We start from the raw sequence: 25597 nt of genomic DNA, 5'->3' as shown, positions 1-25597 counted from the left end.
TTAGATCGTCTATAATATTCTTTTACATTGTCTATAATATTGGCATTGTTTAAGGGACAAGGACTCTGAAAACAAAATATACTGAGGTTCTTATAAGATGCTAAAAAACCCAGTATTTCTTAGAATCTTGATAGAAGTTTGGGTGCAGCATCTATCTGTGTTTTCCTTTGAGCATAGACAGAAAATCAAACTCACATCAGCTAACCTATTTTAAATAGTGTTCCAAGGGTTGAAGGTCACAGAACTCAAGGGACCTCTGGCAGGGAGTTGACTTCCAAGTACTCTTTGTGCCTTTCATGTGGAGGTTGTTAATAGCCCATCTTCGTCTTCCAGGTCTGTTTATATTGTGGACAAAGAAATGCATGTTCCATGAACTGAATAGGAAGGAGGACCAGGGAAGGAAATGAGGGTAATATGGTCCACAGTATATCTGTCTCAGATACAAGATAGAGTTGTGCATGAGCAATAAGTAGCAGTAGAGGGGAATCTGCAGATTACAGTGGATTTGTGACAGAGAGAGAAGGCTTAAATCATGGTTGTCCTGAGGGAAAAGCAGGGATTCTAACTCTGTGTGATGTGCCCTCCCAGATTGTGGAGGAGTGTTACGTGAGTGGGCAGATGTCTCATGCTTTGCATTGTTTGCACTTAGTCTATTATAGCAAGCATTGTATTGTTCTGCTCTTCTTGAGGAGAGTTCAAGAGATGCTCTTAGTCACTTCACCTGTAGCTGGCTGGTGCTGTCAAGCTTATATCATTCTTTTCACAGTCCCCTTTTTTCCTACCTGGTTAATCAGTGTAAATACTCCCTGGTGGAGCTGGCATGTTTTATTGCTGATGGAGTCTATTTGTTTCCCTTTTAATCCTCTGTAGAACAGAAAAATCAGTTCCCCACTCTAAATACATTTGGCAGCTGTACATGTTCCCCAGGGAAATGCTTGCCAGATGTTGGAGTGCTCAGGTACAGCCCTGGACTAGATTTTTAAAAGCATCACAACATTTGTATTAATGTTATGGTAAAAGTGGATGTAAAAGTCTTTAATTAGTATTTCTAGAGAAAGCAACAGTGATAATGCAAACCACAGGTGTATAGAAAATAACAACAAAGAGCAGTAGAATAGCGTGGGTAGAATAAATGCAAAATGAGCTATAAAACAAAATAGAGATAAAGTCCTGGAAGAGACCATATTAATTAATGCAAGGCTTTTTTGTCACAATTAGATAAAATGTGGAACCATTGGATATTAGTAAAACTAACAAACAATGTCCTATTGTAATGTAAATTCAATATTTAATGCTCTCTGTAGTAGTTAAATATTTCCATCATTATGAGTAGGTGTTCTGATAAGCAGAATATGAAATCAAGTTCAATAATGAAGTCAACATGTAACTACTAAGTGAAGTGTGTTGTTTCTGGTACAGTCTTGTAATGGGAAAGGAACTGTCAGTATGCTAGACCCAGGTGTGTAACGTGCATTGGTGGTTCATCTTTTCATCATAGGAGGAGCTTTTGCCTCTCCTTTAATAAGTAAATTCACTGATGAAAGTCACATAGCTGTAGTAGAGGCAGCAAGTCAGCATTGGTGAGTGATACTCCACAGATGTCCAGTATCTCAGCTTGTGCTCTATTGACTGGGGAGCAGGAGAAAAGGGAGCAATGGTTATTGGTCTGCATGTGTAATTGAAAGTCATACTGCACAGCTTACTGTCACTTGCAAAAGGAGGGACTCTGCAACAAGGTGCTATTTCTTAATAAGATTGCTGCTGTCATTAGGGGTCACAGGCCAGATCTTCAGAATGTTAATTATTTGAATTTTATCTAATGTTTGGACTTAGGCCTATTTGATTTGTAGCAGCCAAGGGGCTAGCACTATATTGAGTATGAGATATGCAGAGGAAGGGGGGGACTGGGTTGAATTTTATTCTCTGCATTCAGAAACATTGCTGTAATCTGAGCTTGTAAATCTGATTTTTTACATCGCATTTAAATGGACATTTGTTCACAAAGATGAATTTTTTTCCCATCATTCTTTTGTTTTAAGGTTTACCATAGAGTCCACTACAGATTTTCATTTTTCAAACAAAGAAGAAACGTTTTAGCACTTATGGTGGAATATCTGGAATCTTTAATACCGGATGGCTAAACCAGATTAAATTCCATTGTTAAAGTTATCTGTTCGTACACTGATATTCTTACACTGTAAGAAAACTAAACCTTAAAAATCCAGTCACCTAATTGCAAGGTCCTACTGTTTTCCAGGAGCACAGCGCTATGCAGAAGTTGCACTGCACCCAAATTGACAAAATAGTGGCACAGTATGATAAAGAAAAGGTATCATACGAGAAAATGTTAGAGAAGGCAATCAAGAAGAAGGGGTAAGACATTATTTTAATCTTTTTGGTTTTTTAGATTTAAAATAGATACTATGCTTTGAAATAAAACATTCATAAAAAGGTCATTCAGATGAATTGCAGCTTGAACCATCATCCTACATCCAACTTGAGTATGAGCTGCTTGAAGGTTCTGGCAATGGGCCATAAATGTTGTACTCATTCTGCCTTTCCCTAGTCTTCTACTATCAAAGTTTTAAAAGCAGAAGAGGAGTTGCCTCACATTTTTATTTCTGTTGTCTGATCTGGTCTCACTGCATTCCTCAGGGAGCATCACTGTCGTGTTCAGTGAGAGCAGACTGAGGTCCTCAGTAGCTATAATGACCAGTAAGTAGCAGTGATTTGATTCTGGGGGAAAACCTGGTTTCTAAATCCTGAGTGGTTTAGAATAATAGACTTTTGCTGTGCTGTCAGGTTGAAGTTTCTTTGTAACGAATAAAAACCCTTCAAATCCTCAAGCTGGGATAAATCAGTATTAGTCTTCTGACTTGAGTGAAGCTGTTTTGGTTTGCAATAGCTGATGGCCTGGGACAATCTGTGCTAATCTCTTAATTGTCCCAGAAGAGTTCCTGGAAGATACTGGTGACTTTAATAAAATGTCCCTCTTGAAATCCCATTTGGAATTACGTAGCAGGACCTGCTGTTGCCTTGCTGCTATCGTGTGATCTGGCAGCAGTTTCTCCTCTCCACCTTTCACCCTGTGACTGGCATCTCATTGAGACAGCAGTTTATACCATAATACTGTGACCTAAAGCAGGAGTTACTTTTTTCTGTTCTATATCAAGATATGCTAATAGTTAGCCTTAATTTCATATTGTTGTCATCTGGCAACAACAACTAGCAGCCAACTCACTCACTGAATACTAAACACAGATGCCTCTTTGGCACTGGATTCTCCCATAAATACTCCTTGTTTTATAAACTCTGTGGAATGGCAGTGGTGTTTGAGTGTGCATATTATAAACCTGCAACGCAACAGAAACAGAACTGTCAGAAGTAAACAAAGTAAGGAGAATTCTGCTCACTAAATTACTAAAAACTTAGAAACTCTTAAAAAAGCTCATGTTGGGTTGTTTTGTTTTTTTTTTTTTTGTCCAAGAAAGAGCTGTGAAGCCCCCAAATCCTTCTAATCCATGTAGTTCCTTCCAGAAAATGACTACTTTTCCAAACAGAGAGGGAACAACTACAGGACTAATTAATTTAATATGGCTTTGATTCAATTTCTATTGAATGTAACACAGCAGAAGGTTATTGATACAGCTGGATTTATAATTACAGTCAGGGTATTTACTACAGTGGCAGTGAACTAAGCCCTGGACATTGCACCATAATTATCATGGAGGGAGAAAGGCTTCCCTGTGCTCTGGTATTTAAGAATCTCCTATCAGAAGAACCAGGAATCAGTATTCCTGTTGGCTTGAGAAGATACCAGTGCCTCTACCTGTCTAGCAAAACAGCAAATGAAGATGTGTCTGAAAGTTAAAGGTGGTAATGGCTGTCTCTGTGCAGTAAACAGTGGAAAGCCCTGGGTTGCAATGCTTTCCAGAGTAACCCCCAAATGGGACAGTATAAAAGTAGTTGATAAGTTGATTCCCAGTTTGAGATCACTTCACTGGCTACTTGCAGTGGGTTCTCCTCATTTTATAACACTTCTCTCATGGGTGCTAAAGTCTTTATGATAGTTTTAAATTATCATTGAAAGCTTAAAAAGATGTAAAAATAACATTGAAAATGACTACTCCAGGAGCAGATCCAATACACAACCAAACACTGTTCCTCACTATGATTCCATAGGTTCCATAGACTTCAGAGCTCTCAGTCATCTGATGGCTCTTCAGTGTTACAAGAATAACTGTTTAGCAGCCAAATCCAATTCAGTATCAGCACAGACCTTCTGTGAAAACACTTGTTAATTCTGTATCAGAGTGTTTTAAGGGCTTCCTTCAGGGTCATTGTACATGCCGCCCTGAGAGCCCATTCAGGAAGGTTCTTATGTACACACTTCACCCCAACTGTGCCCTATATTTAAGGACATGCTTAAAAGTGAACACACTGACTGAGACTGATAAACTGATCTGGTGAATCCAGAGTTCAGGGGTAATGATCTGATGAATCCAGGGTTCAGCAGGTACGAAACATGCTCCATATCCTTGACTATCATCATGGAACTTTTACAAGCAATAGGAATTGCAGCAGAACATGTAAAATGTGTTTTAAAGGCATTCATATTGAAATTGTCAGATATTTCCTGAAAAACAAAGGCTTTTGGGTGGGTGTATACAAGACTTTCTCTTCTCATTTTGTTGTGCAGCTTTTTTGTGGTCCACTTCTGCCACATGGTGTGACAAATGTCAACTGCATATTGTTCAGCAGAGTAGAATCTTTTAATCACATGCTAATTCACTGACAGATGGACAGGACTTTGCTCCCTGTGCTGTTTCTGTTGTACGCTTCAAATGCTTACACATCTCAGAGAGGCTTATGAGGATACGTGTGCTCATGTTCTCATGTTCCCACTCTGAAGTGGAGTTGAGGGCACATAAAGATCCTTCTGATTTATCAGGACTGTCCAGGAATTCAAGTGTATATGTGTGCGTGAGCATGGACTTGTGGCATTGGGTTGGGTTGTCTCTGGTTGGTTGTTCCCAACTGTGACTCAATAGTTTAACCATGGACTACAGCTGAGGACAACTCTTGCTATGTCCAGCCTGGCTGGAAGTTGCCTTGTGGTACAATGAAAGCTGCATTTCCAGAGAAGGGATTAGTTGGGTTTGATGTCTGGATTCTGAAGAGTCCAGTGATTGACCCAAACAGACTCGTTTGGGATAAAATCTGTTCGATTCACTTAAGAAGCAGCCTCTTTCAGAGTGTATGACAAATCATATGTGAATTATATATTCATCTGTGTCAGAGCCAGACTCTGACAGCAACTATGCACATGCATAATCGAAGACTTTCTCCAGTTGTTTGGGGTATTTTCAGGCAGAGGTAACAGTGGTCAGAACCTTTTTGTGTGCCTTTACATTACTTCCAAAGTGTCAAATGTGTGTTAGAAATCCCTACAAAAAATTTCCTTGCTATGACTAGAAAATAAGTGACTAGTCCTTCTGGTGGCCCTTGGGAACACAAGGCAACATCACACCACTATTTTCAGTAAGGGCTTTCCTGGTGCTGTTTGATGATAAGTTTTTCTGCTGTTTTCCATAAGTTTAGCAGTACTTTGATATTAAAATGGGATTTCAACTGAAGAGTTTCATAAATCTCCTTTTCTAGAGCAAATATGGATTAATGTTACTGCAGTCGAGCAGTAACCATTCTTATTAGGGCCAGCTTCAGATGATAAAAATGAACGTGGCTCCATCTGCTTGGTGGGGTCACACCCGTTTACATCAGTGGATGATCTGACACATAAATATTACAGTGTTTTTAGAACAGGCTCCTGTCAACATATTGTATTATTCCAGACAGAACCCAGAGACTTCCAATGTCTGACTTTGTGTTCTGTTGTAAAAGCCCTTCACAAGAGCATTGGTAAAGACGGAGCTTGTCAGCCTTGGAAAGATTACTGACTGTGGTGAGAAAGTAATTGAAATTCCTGTTGTGGCTGCAATGCAATAGTTTTTCTGTACATCCATCCCGCCCATCTAATTGGGCTTAGTGAAGGAAATTCTGTGGGTGAGAGGTAGAAGTCGTCCATCTGCTAACCCACAAGCACATCAGGGGAGCTTCAGCATGGGCCCTCTGCAGGCATTTTACCAGTTCCTTAGAATCATGCACTCCTCCTGCACTAAACAACTTTGCAACTTGCATTCAACCCCATTCATTATACCCAAAGTCAAAGGCCATGCTGTATTCAGCTTATCGCAGGAGTGAGGGCTATCCAAGATTTGTTGCTTTCTGAGTCATATAATGGATCTAATAGCTTGGATGCATCCACGTGAGGTAATGTGGTCTGCAAAGATAATGAGGCCCCTTCTTTGCAACCCCTTCACTCAGTTTTCTCACAGAGGGGCACTGACACTTTCAGTAGGTGTTCACATTTAGTATGCCCAAGTTGCCCTGTGAGGTAGTTATTCGAATGACTTCTTTTTTTCTGCCTCAAAGTGAAAAGAAGCAGCAAAATTTACTTTTAAAACAGAGGATAAAATCATGGTAAGGCAATTAACATGCCTGTAAGTTCTCAGGCAAAAACTGGTTTCTCTTGGCAAGGTATTTTAAGTCTGGAAAAGGAACCAAGTACCGTAAATGGAGATGCTTGACATATCCTCAGCAACAGAATAATTGCTGGGCCAATCTCGCATTAATCGTGTGGTGTTTGAATTGAACGATCATTAATCCAACCATATTTTGTAAGTTGTGAATAAATTGCCAGAAGAAATGATTTCATTCCAATGCGCTGCAGCACTTCAACTCTGATTAACGTTTTAATTAGTAAGAGCTGAGTTAATGGGAAGATGTTTAACTTGTGCCACACATTTGCAATTTTCCTTTTTTTAGAGGCAATAATTGTCTTGAATTGAAGAAAGAAACAGAAATTAAGATTCAGACGCTCACATCAGATCACAAATCTAAGGTAAGCAAACAGCGAAGTTGAACGCATGCAACGTCTGAAAGAGATTTTTTGAGACCCAAGCGATGGTTAATTTTCTTGGAAGCACATGAATGATTTTCAGGAATAATAACACATTGAAAAGAATGGGAGTAATCGAGTGTCTAAAAATGGTCCTTAAGAAATGTTCAAAAAGCAACATCTATTTCCTGCCCTTTTGAAATTGTGAAGAAGTGTCATTCATACCATGAAGCGAAACTGGTTGTTTGTATCAGTTCTAGCTAAACAAAGAGAGTATGTGCTGTATGGAATTTGGATGCTAAATGCTTTCCCAAAATACATACATAAAGAGGTTTCTTCTTCATTTTCCACCATTGTCACCATGGACCACACTTGCTTGTCTGTCTCCTAGCAAAGGAGGAGTCCAAGTTGCTCTTGAACCAAGTGTCTTCTTATTTCTGGGCGTGTTTTTTCTCCATTGCTTACTGCATTGTTTTCCTTAAGGTGCTGGAGAATAAAAGTGCTCTGAGACTCAACCTCAGTTCATCTGAAAAAGCTATTCTTGATCCACGATTCACTGTTGCTTAGAGCTCTTTCCTCTATACTTCCATACCACTACTATGTTCACTGAGTTCTTATTTCCCTTGGAAGTTTTATCGATGACCTGTTGACGTGCTTTCAAGTTTCTGAAAGATACCCAGACTTAGAGCGAAGCAGGTAAACCAGAAGGCACATCCATGTACTAAATGATCTGGAGGGAGAAGAGTACAGGAGAGGCACTCTAAAAGCTGAAACCTGTGAAAAGAAACAAATAGAGAAAATACAAACAAAATCAGCCACATCTTTGAGATCAGAATAAGTTTTTCACCTTTTCTTCACTGAATTTATTTCTTTGGTTTTATTATTTCATGTGGAGGAGATATTGGTTTTCTGAACAAGATTTTTTTCTTGTTGCTGTTGGCTCAGCCACAGATACAGTTAAAACCCTAGTGCACCTCATCTCGCTGTCTTCTTCCCCTATGAGAAATCCAGAACCGTTTCCTGTTTAAATAAAAGCAAATTTATTGACAACTGAAGTAGATAATTCATTCATTTCTTAGTGAAATAAACTCTCCAAGGAGCACTAGCTCCCAATCATCCAGACATAAGCTCAAAACTCATTTGAAGTTATATTGTGTAGAAAAACTGTTTGCTGTGACTTCTGCTTCTCACCTATGTCATTCACAGTCTAGAGCTGAGGAGGTGTGATTTGTACGCAAGGGACATCCAAGAGTTCATTAATCTTCCAAATCCAATAAATGTTACTTACGTTTTCCTTTCAGCAAATACAAGCAGTTTCTGAGCTCTGTCCCTTTTAAAATCCTGCTTTAAAACTGGTTCCCTTCAATTTAATCCATACCTGGAAAAAAGATTGATTTTTGTCCGCTCCCATGTCAGGTTTTAGGATGACATTTTCGAAGGAGACTTAGATGTAAGCTCCTTTGAAATGCCAAGCCTCTGCATGCTGGATAATGCCCAGAGAACTCTGCAAGTCATCTACCTCTGTGGTTTTCTCCAGGTCAGTGATTTTCAATGTGTTACTCACTGTGTGACATCATATGATGTCAGGGAGCATGGACTTGTCACTATGTGACATCAAAACTGTCCAGATTTTGTACTGATTTTAGTATTCTCAGACTCCTTTAATTTCAATTGCCATGTGTGGGCCCTTGAATCATTCCTGGAGATCATTCAAAGGTTTGCAAGCAAACAGGTTGGAAAACAGTGCTCAAGACCATAGGGAAATTAACTTTTATCTTAGATGAAGGTAGGCACAATTAAATTAGATTGAATTCTGAGATGCTGAATGCATTCCACTGATAGAGTGGGAGTTTCATTAATTAACAGTTGCTCAGCATTCCTCAGCATTTGGGCCTCTAATTTTGATATCAGATTGTACCATAATTCAGCTTTAATTACAGCTCATGTCCTCCAGTGCAGCTCTGTCACAATGTGCACGTACACCTTTAGCCCCAGAGACCTTTTCCATCTGCAAACGTCTTCCTGTCAGGAGGAAACATCCAGCCCAGGTTTGGCATAAAATACTTAAATGAGATCTGAATGTCCCCGTGTGTACTTCACACACACTGTTAGCCTGGCAGATGCAAATTCCTCCCCTGCATTTAGAAAAGTAGGTCCCAATATCAAGCAGGCAGAGGATGAAAAGAAAAAAGAGGGAAGATGACTTCAAAGATGATTCCTGCTTGAACTTAGTGACTAAACAAACATCTTGCATATGTGCTGCGCAGAAGAAAGTTCCTTATGAAGATTTTAATTAGTCTCTTAGGCCCAGGGATGGAACACATGAAAGGACAGGATTGCAAACACAGTCTGTAAAACAGGAAAGAGAGGAGTTAGCTATCCAACAGGATAAGAAAAATAACCGTTAAGCAACACTATCTTAATATAGTGGAAAGTAGGGCAAGAACACAGCAAATGAAATAGTCATTTTAACTATGATGCTAATAAATTGGAGAAAAGCAGGGATGTACACTGAATTTACTACATCTGAACTTTGAAGCGTATCACAGATCTGCAGCAAAATTGGATTTCAGATGATTTAATGGTCACAGGTTCTAAGTTCACCTGAATCTGAGTCAAATTGAGTGTTTCAAGTCTTGTAACTGGCGTTTGGCAAATCCTTTACATCCTTCTCATAAGGTTTTATCTTGCTCTACCTGAAATAAGACTTCTAGCTTATGGGATATTTAAGGAAAGGAATCATGCAGGATATTTAGGAAAAGGAATCTTCCCTTTCTCTCCTACCCCTAGAGAAAAACCTGTTTTACAAAGGGCTGTACCTGCTGCTTAGATGGCATGTTGATTTAGAAATTAGTAGCACCTCACTAGCACATCTGTCCCTGAACACAGGCAGGGATGTTTTTATGATTCTTCCTATCTTCTCAGATTAAATAAAGCACTGCTATGCTTAAGTCTCCTTAAGCAGGTTTCTTCTTTAGTCCAAGGAGCTTGGACTAAACTTGATCCTAACTCGTGCGCCACACTGGTGGGTGCCAGAGGTGAGCTGGAGTATCTGTCCCTGAACCTTTCAAAAGCTCCATCTGAAAAACAAGTCTCTTTTCCTTACCAACATTCAAGCATTGATTCTGACCCATTTGAAAACTGAACCCTCTTTTTCTTTCTGGCTCTGAAGGCAGTCCTGCCTTATGAACATGTTATTAAAGATACCATTCCCACAGACTGCTCCACATCCTTCAATGGTTTTATCACTTCATATTGATAGACTCTGGCTTAGTAATACACTTACCCACATGCACAGAAATAAGCAAGGCTCATTTTGCTGGAGGTACACTCACTCTTAAACACCTTGGTGCCCTGTATTAGTGGTACCAGCCTCCTGCCTCAAAATGCTTTTGCTGTGCTCTGACAGCTGCAGGAAGCTCCAGGTAGCGCTCTGTCAGCTGCTTCTGCGTCTGATCATTTTTGTTTAATATTGGACCACTAACTAAAGTTAAATGCAAGTCTGGCTCTCAGGTAGTGGTTGTCACCCTGATCTGTTACAAAATACTTGCGTTGGGTTTTTTTTCAGTAGGAGTCCAGCTTCATTTGTGTAGGAGAGCCTTCAGAGGAGCCTCTTCAGGGTGGAGACTGGGGCTGTTAAGTTCCCTTCTCCTTTCACCACTGGTGTATGCAGGGGAGTCTGCATTATGCAGAGCCCACATGTGGGCCCACACCTGAGATACTGACATCGTTCTTTCACTTTCTCAGCAATATGGTGGTAATTTTTGATTGGAAGAGTAAGGTGTAGATGACCCAGATGCTATTAGTTACCATAGCAGCAGTTGAAATAACTACCTGAAAATAGGTTTATTGTGAGGTGTCTTTTGTATGCCGTTTATGAAAAAGTAAGAGAGCTTGTCAAAATACCCAAAGATAATTATTAAAGGATAATAAAATATATCTTTCTATTAGCTTCTTTTTGAAATCGAGTGCAATATATTATTATTATAACAACTCTGGTGATTTAGGCTTCTTCATATTGTCTTTTGGGAACATTCCAAAACTTTAATCTCATTATTCTCGTGAGTCTTGGGAGATAAGCAAGAGAAGAATACTTGTCAGATTTCCTGCTGGCTTAGTGAGTATAAAACAAAGATACGTAGCCCATCTTCAGAATCATGTTGCATTAAAGACAGGATTTCTCTGTAAACTGACCGTGTTTGTAAAACTGTCTCCACAAAATCTAAGAGACTGTATTTAAGTCCTCAGATAAATCCCACTCACTAGGGTGTTTTTCCCGTAGTTAATTTCAGTATATCTAATACTGTTTTTCTTGGCAACCAAAAAAGTGAAACCATTTTATTATAAACTCAATGTTAGAGAAGATTTTAAAATACGAGTAGTACTGTCAAGAGCATAAATGCAGCCAATTTATTCAGGGCTCTCGAGTCCTAATAGTGGGGGCTGGTTTACATCTGTTTTCATAATACACAGTAGTGTCCTCAGTGGCTTTGTTGCTCTGTGAAGCAACTTCATTTGTGGAGCTTCATTTTTCACAGTTCAGCTACATTCTTTGTAATCTTTTGTATGATTGTCTTTCCATCATCTTCAGCAGCAGTAATAGCTGATCTCCTGCCCTGTCTGCAACCTCTAGCTAAGCTGCTCTTACTTTTCAACAGGTCAAAGAGATTGTGGCACAGCACACGAAGGAGTGGTCCGAAATGATCAATACGCACAGTGCCGAAGAGCAAGAAATCCGGGATTTGCACTTGAACCAACAGTGTGAACTACTGAAGAAACTGCTAATAAATGCTCATGAACAACAGACCCAGCAGCTCAAATTCTCACATGACAGGTGAGCAGGGCTGTGCTACCTGATAACGAGGGCTTGGTTTATGTCTGCTATGTATAATGTTTTAGTTTCTTGTGTTGATAGCTCCTATACTGCTGTGAAAGATACTGGGCTGTATGGATGGTGGAATTAAAAGAAGTGATCACACAAGGTTCACATAGGTGCAGGAGTAGGCTTCTGAGCTGGGTTAGATTATCTGAGCTTCATTAAGGGCAGCAGATGTCATGAAGCAATGGTGGTTTGCATCAACTGTGGGTATGCTTAGACTTTACCCAGAAACTTGAATTCAAAGGCTGGAAACTGAGAAGTATCAAATCTGGAAGTATCTTTTGGAGTTGTTAGCAGTTACGGACTCGTGTTTATGGCATTGGTGATTATTAAGATCATAAAAACAGCAGGTAGCAGCATAAGCTACATTAAGCTGATGTATTATCTTTGTGTAATAACCTGCCATAATCACTGGGAATACAGAAGGTACTGCATGACATGTCTGTCTTGTTGCTTTTGTAATTAACCATCCCATGCCCATTAGAAATTATAAAATACATTTTATTTGAAATAAAATTAAGTACACATTGTACTCACAGTGTTAAAAATGGCAGTAATAGTTTTTTATGCTATGATCTAAAAGCAGATGGATGCAAAATGTGTGTATACATACATACGTATATATTCATATGTAATTGTCTTCAGCCTCTTTCATATAAAAAGCATGGGGAAAAAAGAATAAATAAATCACATTTGAAGGAGGAATTGAAATGATTTTTTAGATTCCTGAGTGAAAAAACAGCTTATCTTTGCATCAGAGAGAACACATGCTGGGACCTGCAAGCTTTCCTTCCAACAGAGAATTGTCCCAGCAAAAGGCTTTTAGTGAGCTCATCTTTATGTTAATCTCTGTGTTAACCCAACTATTCAAGTTGTCCTGCAATACAGACCCAGTCAGAAATGAAGTCCAGAAATTGCCAAAGTATAATACAAATGCATCATTCAGAAGATACTAGCCAGAGGAAAGTGCAGTCCTTGGCACTGTATCTCTAAATCATACCTGGCTGCATCAGCCCAGAGAAACTACATCGGTCTGAGTTCTGTTTTCTATCCTATTTGAAATTCACCACAATGCTTAGAAGATAATTTACTAGTATACAGCCTGTGAAGGTAAGGTTTTGGGGTTTTTCCATACATATTTTCTTACTCTCTTGACTTTGCTACAGGCTCTCATTGTAGGCAGGTGATTTATCTACCCTAGGGCAAAATATAATATTTTAAATGCTTTTTCTCATAGTTTTTGTCTTCGGGTTTAGAGTTTCTGTGTCTCTACATTGTGCAAACAGCCCTAGATCATTTCTTGCAAACAGTTCTTACATTCTTAGTAATGCATCTTGCTTTCTTATTAGAAATAACTTGTGTCAGTCCATGTATTGTTCTGTTTTCAGAGCTACTAAGAACCAGATCTGAAAATCTACACCTTGATAAATACTGACAACCTTCAAAACTCTTTCTGCTTTATTCACTGCAGCTTAGCATGTTTCTGCCTACTTGGAATTTTCTGTGTAACCCCTAGATGAGCAAACTGGAAAATGTCCTATTGGAAATGAATTTAAGACCGTCTCTGAATCTATGAATATTTCAGAAGAATTTGGAATGTGAAATGCTGAAATGTGAATGTAATAATGCCCTTAAGAGACTTTAGACTTTGCAGTTAATGATTTGTAAACTTTTTTTGTAGAATGTATTGTATGTGGGAATATGTATGCATTTATCTGTAGACGTGTATGTAATAGCCAAGAGACAGCTCGGGTAGCCACAGGAAAAAAAGGCTCTATCTGAGAGCAGCATGGGAGGAGGACCATGCTCTCAGCATGCTGCTCTCGCCACTTCCCTCTCTGTGAGCTGAGGTAATGAGTTAGCTATCACAGCAGAGGACACAGGGCTAGCAGGAAAGATCAGTAATCTAAAATGATGTGGTTATCTGCGGTAGGGTAGATACTTTCCCTCCATGTGCAGTACAAAAAGCAATTACAGTTTGTGCTTTGAGCTCATTTAGAAACAAAGCAGAAGAGAGCAGATAGTACTAAAAATCTGAAGCTTATTGAACTCCAGGGGTGCTGTGCCCCCTGCTTCTCAAGACTGGGTTAGCTTTCCTGATTTGGATGTAGTGAGCTTGCAGCATTTCAGAAACTGGGGATGTGAAGCTGTTATCTGCAAGCCTTATGTACTCCAGATAAAATAACATGAGAGGGAAAGAAAAATTATGTGTGGTGGGGTTTTTTTAATAGAAGAGATTTCTAGTCATTCAAACAATACTGGTGACATAAAACAACATGTTAATGCATTTCAGTGTCTAAATATATGAAGAAATTCCAAGGATAGACTTACACGCTTCAGGTTATATATAAATTTCAGAGTTGCCGTCAGTAGAACACACTAGGAAACCAACAGTTAAATCTTGCAGTTCATGTACCATGTTTCTAGAATCCTTTCTTTCTTTACCATCCTGGCTTACCTTTTTCTTTCAGTTAACTCTGGCTACAGGCATCACCACCAGTTGTGATGAGGGTGTTCTTTAATGGCAGTGCAGCACTGCCAGCCAGGGCAGCATGGGCTCAACTTGAGCCTCCACGTGAAGCCCTGTGCTAGGCAGTTGAGGAGTTAACTAACACTAGAACATTGGCCCTGTCCTTGAGAAGCACCATTCCAGAAACAAGGAGTGGTCCCTACAGTTGCTTCTTGATGATTTTAGAATGAAGATAAGGTTTTTCATTTCTTCTGTTAAGAATACCTTGTATTTCTTGCAAGCAGTGAAAACCCAACACACCCAGAAAGACTCATCAATAGTGCAACTAGATTATAGCAGAATAGAACAGTTGCATGTAGATGTGTTGGCTCTTTCGGCCATATCCATGGCCAAAGTCTCATTTGGAAATCATCAGTGATGCACAGTAGTCCTCTAATCCTCTTAACTTCTTTCACTCGAAAATTGTATCTGATGCAAATCGGCTAAATCAGTTTGAACACCTACACTTAACTTTGTTCATATCCCTGAGCACAGTAATAAAAGTGAGTGATTCCAGTACTACTGTTAAGATACTGGGCTTGAAAATTAGCTCAAATTTGGTATGGAAAAGAAAAGCTTTTGTTTGGAGAAAGGACTGTTGGAATGAAATGTGCTCTAGACACAACATTATTTAGAACCTAGCCTAATTTCTTACTGTGATACTGTCGTGGTTTTAATCTGTATTCAGGGAATGTTTCACCTTCTGAACTCTTGGAGGAAAAAAAAAGCAGCGCTGCATCTCTTGAATAAAAAATTTAAACTGAGAGAAATGTAAATCAAAGTTTCCTCATGCTGCTTAATGATTAATGTCTTCTAGAGATGAAAGAAAGCTGAAAAAGATTCAGTGACATTTCATTAAATTAAGCACGCTGCTCTGTGCCACACTGCTCCTGTGCATACAGAATACTTCGAATTTGGGGATAATGAGTACAATAAATGTTTAGCACTCTGCTTGAGATCATGTGCAAAAGAAGAGACGAAGGCACTGCCTTGGCTTGCTAAACGGGTAACTAGATGCTGATGCACTACTGGGAACTTTACAATCCGTTATTTGCTGTCTAATTTATGTGTATAATTCCTGTTTAAATAAGCATATAAGATCAGGAGCTGCAGTGCTGAAATGCTAAGCAGGCACAAAGCAGGAGCTGGCCTTCAGGGACGGTCCCTTTGGAGCTTGGCTGGTTTAACCCAGAGTGATGAAAAGCCTCCTACTCACAAGTCATAAGCTATTCCTGAAAGTCAGCATCTGTGCTGCTACTCCCAACAAAGAATCACAATCTCTTTTTCTTTTTAAAACAATGAGATACTTATTTGCTTATTTTCTGTTTTTCTGCCACACTGGCTGAAACAATGAAGAGGTTTTCCACCTCTCAAGTCAGACCACACCACTTGGGACATTTCCCCTGGAAGCTGATTGCCACCCTCCTGTGAAAGCTATCTCATTCGAAAGGAAGGACTACAAGGTTCACTGAGCCAGAAGGAGAAACTGAACACAAGTCTGACCACAGTCTGAACCACAAGGTTCTTTTCAGGCCCAAAGTAGAAGTCTGAAAAGGAAGTCTGTCAGTTCATACCACAAGTAGCAAATATTACTGCTGTTCGTATTGCAGTCATGTTCTGAGTGCAGGATTTGTAAATATTTAGGCAGTTTTAAAAGACAAATTGCGTTTCCTAAATGGCTGGCAGTAATGTCTGATGGTAGCTCATACTCAAACAACTCTCACTAGGGAGAAAAGAGACTTTTATACCCTTTTGTAACATTCAAAATGTAAAAACGCTTTAAACAGACTTTTTGGATTATATTCCCTGGAACTATTTGAGATTTCCGAATGCTTGCTCAAACTGTGTCAAGTCTACCGAAGGAAGGCAGTTTTCCTAACCACAGTGAAAGTATCAGGAAACCAACTTCAACAACAATTGTGTCTTAGGCATTAATGACTTTGTTTGGTTTTGCCTAGGGAAAGCAAGGAAATGCGGGCCAACCAGGCTAAAATCTCTATGGAGAACAGCAAAGCCATAAGCCAAGACAAATCTATCAAAAATAAAGCTGAAAGAGAGAGGTAAGTATCAGATCGCCTTTGCTGAGAAGGGAAGAATGCTGTCAAAGTCTGTCGGGTGAACTCATGGATTAATTCTATGAAAAACACACTTTTATGTATGGAAACAATGTCAAATGATTGTGCTGAATATATATTTTAGATTACCTTTTAAAGAAAAATGTTACTTTTCTTATATTTGCACTTTTAATAAATGTAATGTCCTGATCAGGGAAATAAAATACTCTTTATACTCATGAGCTGTGACTGACTGGTGTAGGTCTAATGGCACTATTAAATTGAAACACATCCGTAAGAGTTTTAGTGATTGTACTTAAAGAGCATTGTACTTATGGTTGATTTTTAAATGAAAGGAGGGCTCTAGTGGGTCTGAGGTTTGCTTCTAATTGGAGTTAGATTAACTGGAGAGAGAGCATCACTGAAAATACAAGAGGCGGTGCCAGTGATAGGTTTTATCCCCGTCTATTGTAAACACAGAGGAGAGGTGGAACAGAAGGAAGAAGTGTTCTAGAAGCGATGATGATCAGTGGAGAGGATGAAGCAAGATAGGAGTTAAAAACCAGAAGATGTTCTCCATAAAAACCCACATTGTTGCTTCTTCTCTACCCCTGAACTGAACTACAACTCTTCCCCTTGCTATGTGCTAGCATTGGAGACCTCGTCAGCATCCAAGCTCAGCAAAACCAAGGGCACTGCTGCACTTGCAGAAGTGGGTTGTTCCCAGTCATTTTGGGATGACAGCTTTAACTGACTAGGGAGACACTTGCCAGTACTACTGAGACTTTGGAGGATTGATCTGTAATATAGCAATTGTATGTTTCTATTAATCCTAAAAGTTTCCAAATAAATAGATAAAAGCAGAGTCTACATGATGTCTCATAAGCCTGCAGGGTTTCACCTTCATTTTGGGATTGCCATCTGGCTCCTTCTTTCCCCTTATACATTTCCTCCTTGGCACTGGGCTATTTTGGTCAAAAGGCTTGAACTTGTTTCCACTGAACTAAGTCCCTTGAGAGTAACACTTTCCTAGGAAGACAAATTGTTAGAGCCTTTGCTAACTGCATGCTTAGTTAATGTGAGACCTCCACTAATGACTCTGGGATAAATCTGTTCCCAGATTTGAAAGCAGGCTGAGTGCAGTTCTGGTTTTCAGGCTTTGCAATTAGTCTGATTCAGCTCTTTGAACTATTTTTGGTATATTTCATGACGGCAATCTTAGGAAGAGACACTTTGCAGTAAGGTATTTTATGTAAATAGTAATTGTATACTTATCTTTTTGCTTAAGTAACAGCATTAAGAACCTTACAGCATTGGTAAGCTGTAACTTCAGTTATGATCATAAGATGATTTTTCCATTACCACTGTTAAGAGATGTAGCAGTTTTTATATACCAAAATGAACTGAGACCAGAGTGCAGCAAGGGATACACAAATGAATTAAACATTTTTTAAGTTCTGTCCACCACTCCTGAGTAAGGGAGAAAGCAAACTCTATCCAAAGTCTTGGTCAGTATGGGGATTATTTGTGCCCCAGGCCTTCAATGAAACTGTCAGTGTTCTTGGAAACCTTGAAGTTTAAAGGTGTATAGCCAGAGGAGTGTACAATTTGCTATTAATCCCACAAGGTACAAATAATCAGAAACCAAAATATACCTTAAGAGTTTGTAATTCTCTCTATTGTAGCTTTTGGGTTTGTTTTTTTCCAATGAGTCTTCATGGACAATGTTTGCATTTGTTTTAGGAGAGTCAGAGAACTGAACAGCAGCAACACAAAAAAGTTCCTGGAAGAGAGAAAAAGGGTAACTATGACCTTGCAAAGTCACTGGGCACTGTTTCTGGATATTCGTCTTCATTTCTCTGTGTTGAGAACCCAGCTGTAGTAAACAGATATTTGCCTTTGCTTTGTCCCACATACATATAGTTTAAAAGATCCAACATCTCTGTAAGATGAAGCTACTTTAAATTGACAAAGTTATTATTTGTTGTTGTGTATTTGCTTTTGTATAATATATTTTATATATATAAATACATATATTATCATATGAACAGCTCTTCTTAAGATTGGGTGATACTAATAGGCCGCCTGTGATGTTTTGTGCCATCCAAATGGGGCAAGATGGTGGATGTGTCAAGTTAGTTTTTATTTGGCTTGTTAATAATGTGTTACATTTCCTCCCATTATTTTGTCTTCCAGTTGGCAATGAAGCAGTCAAAGGAAATGGATCAGTTGAAAAAAGTTCAACTTGAGCATTTAGAAGTCTTGGAGAAGCAGAATGAGCAGGTATCTTGCTTTAAAGGCTTAAAAGAAAAGCAAGCTAGTGAAAACAGTAACCAGAATCAGGCTGAGTAGAATGCTTCTGAATGTAAGTCATTATTGAACTTGGGAATACAACCTTGTTCATGGTCACTCACCTACCTGGGGACTTAAAATGAAGAGGTGAGGTGACTTAATGATACAGAACTAGATTTGTTTCAGATAAGCATGTGAAAGCTAGACTTCTTAGCCAGAGTCTGTCCTCCCAGCTGTCCAGCCACACTGATACTCATTAGCTACATCTGACAGTTATAAAAGGCCCAGCATATCCATTTAAATTACTCCCCAGAAGTACCTCAAGCAAATCAGTTTTCTTCATTTTGGAACTTGTATTTCTAATGCTGATTGGAAAATAGAGGTGAAACATGCACAGAGCATCACTAAACTCTCAGAGACGGTTTGGTCTGAGTTCTAGAGATGCATGGGGAGTTTTATCTATACTAGTACACCCTTTCCTAATTAAAATACTTTACTATTTTCTGCTAGTTTATAGGCTGTTTTTTTCCCCCAGTTATACAACTATTTGGAGAGGAAAGGAAAATTCTAATCTTATTTCTGGTAGAAGCAGCACCGTGTTCTGAGCAGTTCCCTTGCTGAAAGGTTGAGCCAGCGGAACTGTAATAATTGCATGGGCTTGCAGTACTGCACTTGCACAAATGTAAACTGCAAGGGGAATATATCCAGATACTCAGCAGTTCAGTGAGATAAGAGAGGAGTGCATTTAATACCCATTACTTTTAAGGATTATGTACTTACTTTATTAAAAGTTCAGAACTTGAACTCTCTGACAAACATCATAGTATGAATTAAAGCCATCTGGCAGAGGGGAAATAAGGAGGAGAGTACATGCAAATCAACTATCTCCACTCTCAGGAGAGTCCTGCAGCCCCAAAAGCTGCAGCCTGGTTAACTTCTAGAGGAGTGACAGCATGTAGGATTGCAGGCAGCTGCTACCACCAAGCCCCAGCCACCATGGCTCTGTGTTCAGATCACTCCACCTCCCTTCCAGACAACCAAAATTCCTATTCTCTTCCCTTACAGGGTCTCTGTAGATGCAGTTTCTAACATCCAACATGAAGGGGTCTGTCAGACTAGTCTGCTCATGAGCACTACCTGCACATGCCTGCCTCCCCTGCCTTTCAGTTATCTGGGGGAGGCAGTTGAGCTACAGCAGATCTGTGGCGTCAACTGTAGAGACCGTATTAGAGTACTCCCTATAAATGGAATGACAAGAAATGATGGGCTTGATCCAGAAACAGGTGTTAATTGTTTCTTTCCATTGGCTTCAGAGGGCTTTGGAGCCATTTTTTAGAAACATAAGGAAAAGAGGAAATGGTTATTATAGTTGTGCTTTTAACCACAATGTGATAAATATGTTCTGTATAAGGGAAGGAGGTTGCTGCGAAGTAAGTGTGAATCATTGAAGGAGTCACCTCTTTCAGCAATTAGGTACTTCCCTCACCTGGGGTTACAGCTTCCACTGCTGAGAGATGGTAACAGCCTACATGAGCTTGTTCATACTCCATTTCAGAGCAGAGATAAAGTCATCTTAAATCATCAGTGATTAAATGGAGTAGGACTATTCACATGTGTGTGCATGCGGTGGCCTCTGCCACAGGGGTAGTCCCTTAACAGCTTTTTAACTCACTCTAATTTGATCCATCAGAGCACATTTTTCATACCTGCTGTTTCGACTACTTCCTTTTAGCCCCAGAAGTGCACCAGTGCAAACCCCCAGCTGGGTCTGGTTTCATTATTACACACATTGATGTATGAAAGATAGTTGGATCAAGATAAAGGTGGTATTTGGTTAATGAGAGTTTCAAAATATGATTAGCTTTTTTCCTGATCAACTAAGAGAAGAAATTTTGCATACAAATATCCAATGTATAAAAGTAGAATTATGGGTGAAACAGCCTTCAATGCGAACTGTTACGAGTTTAAATTTGTTTTGGTTTATGTATGTTTTTCTTGCATTAATTTTTCAATCTCACTTCAGTTTTCATTCATTTATTTTGCTTCTTGTTGTATTACTCAATTTTGACATTATTATTTTTGTACAAACAGCTTTTGAAATCCTGTCATGCAGTGTCTCAAACACAAGGTAGGATGGACGTATAATAAGCAAACTATTCTTTCAGTGTGCTTTCCTTCTAAATTAAATCATTATCATTGGAGCCCTCCTTGTAAATGCAACCATTGGGAAGTACCATTGACATAGTGAACACAATGTTAATCTTGTTTGCACACAGATATTTGAGCCTGACACAATATTAACAGTATTTTGTGCTTTAGCATCTCAAATTCAGATGCATATGATCAGTGATGTGCAGAGGAAATATCTAGAGATTAATTTGTGTTGTACATTAGCTGTCATTACTGAAAGATATGCTTAGAGTTCTAAACTGTCTGTGAGAAGTGTCTACTGATCTAAGAAAACTCCTTTAGTGTTGACATACATATGATTAACTGCTAATGCTGATAGTCAGACAAAAGGTATCCACATCTATTAGTATGGTAATAAAATAACTAATTCCACACTAAGAATAGCAAAATGTAGAATAGATGGCTGGAAATAGCTTTTTGGTGTCGGTAGAAGAGAGGCTTCCAGCACTTGAAAATTCACTTTAAAATCCAACATATTATAAGGTATGGCAGTTATACTTACCAGCTGGCTGTGCTGCTGTGGCTTCCTAAACCATTGTTACTCACAAGAAATCTCTGTTAACCCCTGTCTTACCAAAGGAGATAGTTGCATTAAGATTGACCATCCCGTTGAACAGTATTGCCTGATCTGAATTACTTTCTTCAATTGACAACTAAGTCTGACAGCACTCACTTTACTTTTATTTATAGACATATAATGAAGAAGAAAAGCATTCATTAGGCTAGCAAAAATATAATTTTTGCATTCTGTTACTGTATATTGTTCTTAGCCTGTCTTAAATCTCCATAGAGTGCAAGCATCTTGAAAGCAGAGTCCATTAGCTGCCACTCACTCCATGAATTCACTGTAGCTTCAACACTGCCTTCCAAAAGGCTCGTCTTAAAGTGAGTGCTTATGTGTTCACAATGTGCTGCCTGAAGGAGCCTCAGAGTAGCAAAAACAGTCATCCTGGTCCTATGCTAATGTGTTCTTTGAAGCCGGGTTCTCTCTAAACTAATTCTGTACACCATACATTGACAGGCAGAATATTTATAGGACACTTTGTGCTGGTAGTTAAGTCCCAAGCCTAAAACGTGAGATGTATGAGTCACTAAGGAACAGCCACAGGTTTTTGTTTTAGCTGGAATTTCATTTCGCACACAGGCAAAATCCAGCCAACATTTCAGAAGAGGTTGTACATATTGATTTATTTATTATGTTTCCATATTTTCATGTTAAAATTATTTCTTCATTACTTTCAAGCTTTTAACTCATTTAAATGGAGAGTGTTGATTAATTTTTTATCATATTTATGACGGTTGCTTTGCTATTATCATAATTACTTTTTTCCCCAAGATGATGGTTATGAAAGTACAGGGCTAGATTCTTCAAGAAGGCACGTGTATCACATCTGTACAAACCCACATTTACGTTGCAAAACTAATAGCTGTGCGTCTTATTACCTTAGAACTACATCTGCCCATTTTCACATATGCAGATATGTTTGCTCATCAGGAATAGGTGACTCCTTAAGTAGGAGCTTGTAGAGCAAAGTTCCCTGTCTAAGCAACATTTACAACTTTTGGGGGAACATACTTTCTGTAAATCAAGTCCACTAACCATTCTCCCCTACATGACAGGTACAGAGCAGTTACACCAAAGGAGGTACTACCTTTATTTGCCTCTTCCTAAACCTGTCCTAATCCTCAAGAGCTTGATTGTAAAGATAGATGGGTTTGCTTGAATCTGGATTGAATTATTCAGAATCCTTTGGGTTATGAATTTAAATCACTTCTCAGATTGAGAGCCCTCAGAGAAAATGAAGTGATGCTGGCTCCCAGTTCCTTTAAACTACAGAGTTTCAAACCAAAGTGCAACTTCTAACCTGTAACTGAGCCACAGGAGGGGTAAGTGTGTGTGCACGTCTACGAGAGAGAGGAGAGGAAGGGAATTAGAAAAACTGTTTCCAAGCAGGGGATTCCCAGGCCAGTTGCTATTTATATACAGTGCTTAAGCTCTGCTTGCAAAGCCCGAGGCGTGCAGAGTTTATACCGAGATCTGGCATGCATTCATTGCTGTATTTTGCACAAAGCATTTGGATATAGTTTCAGGTGGATTCAGTGTGTATAATCCCGTAGAGCATATTGCAGTCCTGAGGTGGAAACACCATGTCTGTAATCATAAGGATCTCCAGGCCAGATGGAGATTATTTTTTACCAATTATTATTAAAAATAAGTGTTACTAAAGGCAGATCTTACACTGATGGATTTTTGTTATGATTGTCTTTATGAAGGAAACCAATCCCGATCATAGAGGAACTCTCCAAACATTTCATGACGTAACACATTGCAGTACTCACAGAGCAGCAGTGAAACATATACATTCCCAAAGACATTTCCTATCAGGAGAACAGTTGAATCAGCATCTGCCTGGTTTTTTTCACAGAATTGGAGCTTTTGCATTTTATTATACACTCGTTCAGAAAATCAACCCATGCGTCTTGAAATAGGAGCAAAAATGCTTCCCAAGAATTTGTAGACAATTCCTTTAGACATAGGAATTACATCTGATTTTGAAAACAGAATGACGCTGGAGGGGTAAACATAATGTTACTACATATATCTTCAGTGTGTTTTGCCTGTATTTCACTCAGACACTATCACATAAACCATGTGCTTCATTTTTGAACAAAAGGTCTAATGCAATACTGCATGCGGTTATTTTGGATTGCAGGCAAAGGAGATGCAGCAGATGGTGAAGCTGGAAGCAGAGATGGATCGCAGGCCGGCAACAGTGGTCTAAAGCCTCAACAAGCAAATTGAAGTTGGAGAACATCCTTAAAATGAGAGCAAAATTCAGAATTGCTGAGGCTGAAAAGTGGGCTTTTTTCCATGTTTTTACTCTTGTTTTTTGGTTGAGGGGCTGGTTTGTTTTTTGTTTTTAACATATAAATAGCTGCAGACCACCGTGTCTTAAGGTTTGCATTATTTGTTTTTGAACACTGGGCACTGACTTTCCTGTGTTGGATTTCCATAAGAATTTCCTCTGTTCAGAAAAACACTAATCAGAAGATGAAGACAGCTCTTTTTAAACCCAGTCCTGTATTCCTCCCTGTATCTCAACAGGCAGCCTGCCTGCATCAGAATTACACAATCAGAGCCTTGAAACATAACAAAGATTTATACCATCATCTCAAATGGCCACAAAACTGTAATGAAGTCAAGTTATTTACCATTTGTGTTACTATGTGTGGTATGTTGTGTAGAAACCCCATGCTGCATTATCCTGACAAGCAACAACAACTCAGATGCTCAGCACCTGATGTCTTGGAGCCCACTGAACTGGATCTTCCGCTAAGTCACACGTAATAATCAGTATAGTAAGGAGTTGAGTTTGAGCAATTTTCAACTCTATTTCCAAGTATTTTTCAAGCAGCAGGCAATTGAAAGTGAACTGCATATATTCAAAAGTACAGTATGTACAAAGTCATCGGCCAAGTTCATCAGCTGTAGCAGGAACTTGACAGGGTATTTCTGCCGTCCAATGATGCCATTCACAAGTGCCATATCAACTCTTATCATGTCTGAAAGAAAATGATATCCTACAGTGGTTAGCATGAGGGAAATACAGTGTGTTAGTGCCAAAACTGATCAGTGCTCTAAGGAATTGTGTATTAGGCACTTTAAGAAAAGTTTACATCCTACATCGCTTGTACAGAAATTGCATTTTGATCCTGTTGCTGCAGATCCCAGATACTACAGTTCATTGTAACTTAAAGACTGTTTAAACGGCTTTTGGCAAAAAGTTTGTAACTGTGAAAATGTACAAAGTATTTATACACTTCAGAATCACAACATTGTAGAAAATCACATACGTGTTGCCACGTGATAAAACTAGTAAACAGAAATGCTAAGAGTATGTTTGCATGTGATACCAGTGCTACTAAGACTGTAATGCCTACTCTATGACCACAGTCATTCTACTAGCTGGTAAATACTGAATAAATGTATGGCACAGAATATTGTTTGATTAATTACAAAGACTTTTAGCATACCAAGGTCTCTATATATATGTGTGTATATTAATTACGTGGGCATTCTTGATACTTGTAGTAAAAGAAAAGTACATAACTAATTTAATTTTACACAGAAGTATTTATGCAGATTTTCAGAATTTCATATCAGGAATAACCTTTTTATGTCCATTAGCTATAAAAACAATTTGCTAATGTGTTAATTTGCATGTTTCCAGAGCTTGCTGTAGTTATATTGCAAAACAGTGCATGTAAGCATTCTGCTTGGAATTTGTCCATGCTGCCAATTCAAAGATGACTGCATGGAAAACTGATAGTTTAGAACAAATCAGATTCCTGATTTCAATGTACTAAGCACCAATTACTTTGTTGTATATGCTTGTACAAACAAATTCTACATATTCCTATAAACAAAATAAATGAAGAGAGAGAATTATGTTATTGTCAGTCCGGAGATGAAACTTTCAACTTCTCTAATAAAAAACATGAAAATTCAAACCCTTTAGCTTTGCCTGCAGTGAATTGGAGGGTGGGGGTTATTATTACTGGCAAATTTTCAGTAAGTTGTACTTGTAAAAATGTGCATCGTGTAAATACATTTCTATCACAGCTTATTTAGTCAAAGGAGTCTTCTTTCTTTTAAGTGACAGAAGAATTGTGCAGCATCGGTCCTCACAGCACCACAAAACTACACGAGTACA

The 25597-nt window shown here is 38.9% G+C and overlaps 1 protein-coding gene across 4 annotated transcripts in view; it reads left to right on the top strand.

The window, feature by feature from the left end:
* Positions 1-25249, top strand: part of PLCB4 (phospholipase C beta 4) — a gene marked incomplete at its 5' end in the record, with an annotated part of 89615 nt that extends 64366 nt beyond the window's left edge. For 2 of the 4 annotated variants that reach the window (XM_080616258.1, XM_080616257.1), the window contains 8 exons: positions 2258-2373; positions 6886-6961; positions 11617-11792; positions 16305-16406; positions 18144-18201; positions 18597-18683; positions 20784-20820; positions 23597-25249. In XM_080616258.1, the coding sequence (XP_080472384.1) occupies positions 2258-2373; positions 6886-6961; positions 11617-11792; positions 16305-16406; positions 18144-18201; positions 18597-18683; positions 20784-20820; positions 23597-23685 (741 nt within the window). In that variant the 3' untranslated portion in view covers positions 23686-25249. The remainder of the gene's footprint in view (positions 1-2257; positions 2374-6885; positions 6962-11616; positions 11793-16304; positions 16407-18143; positions 18202-18596; positions 18684-20783; positions 20821-23596) is intronic. The other 2 variants (XM_080616260.1, XM_080616259.1) reach the window with 1 other exon arrangement.
* Positions 25250-25597: the final 348 nt, after the last annotated feature.

Source organism: Psittacula echo (genome assembly GCF_963264785.1).
Source record: "Psittacula echo genome assembly, chromosome: 4".
Taxonomy (NCBI): domain Eukaryota; kingdom Metazoa; phylum Chordata; class Aves; order Psittaciformes; family Psittacidae; genus Psittacula; species Psittacula echo.
Note: the sequence above shows the minus strand (reverse complement) of the source record. Positions and strands in the feature narration are given on the sequence as shown.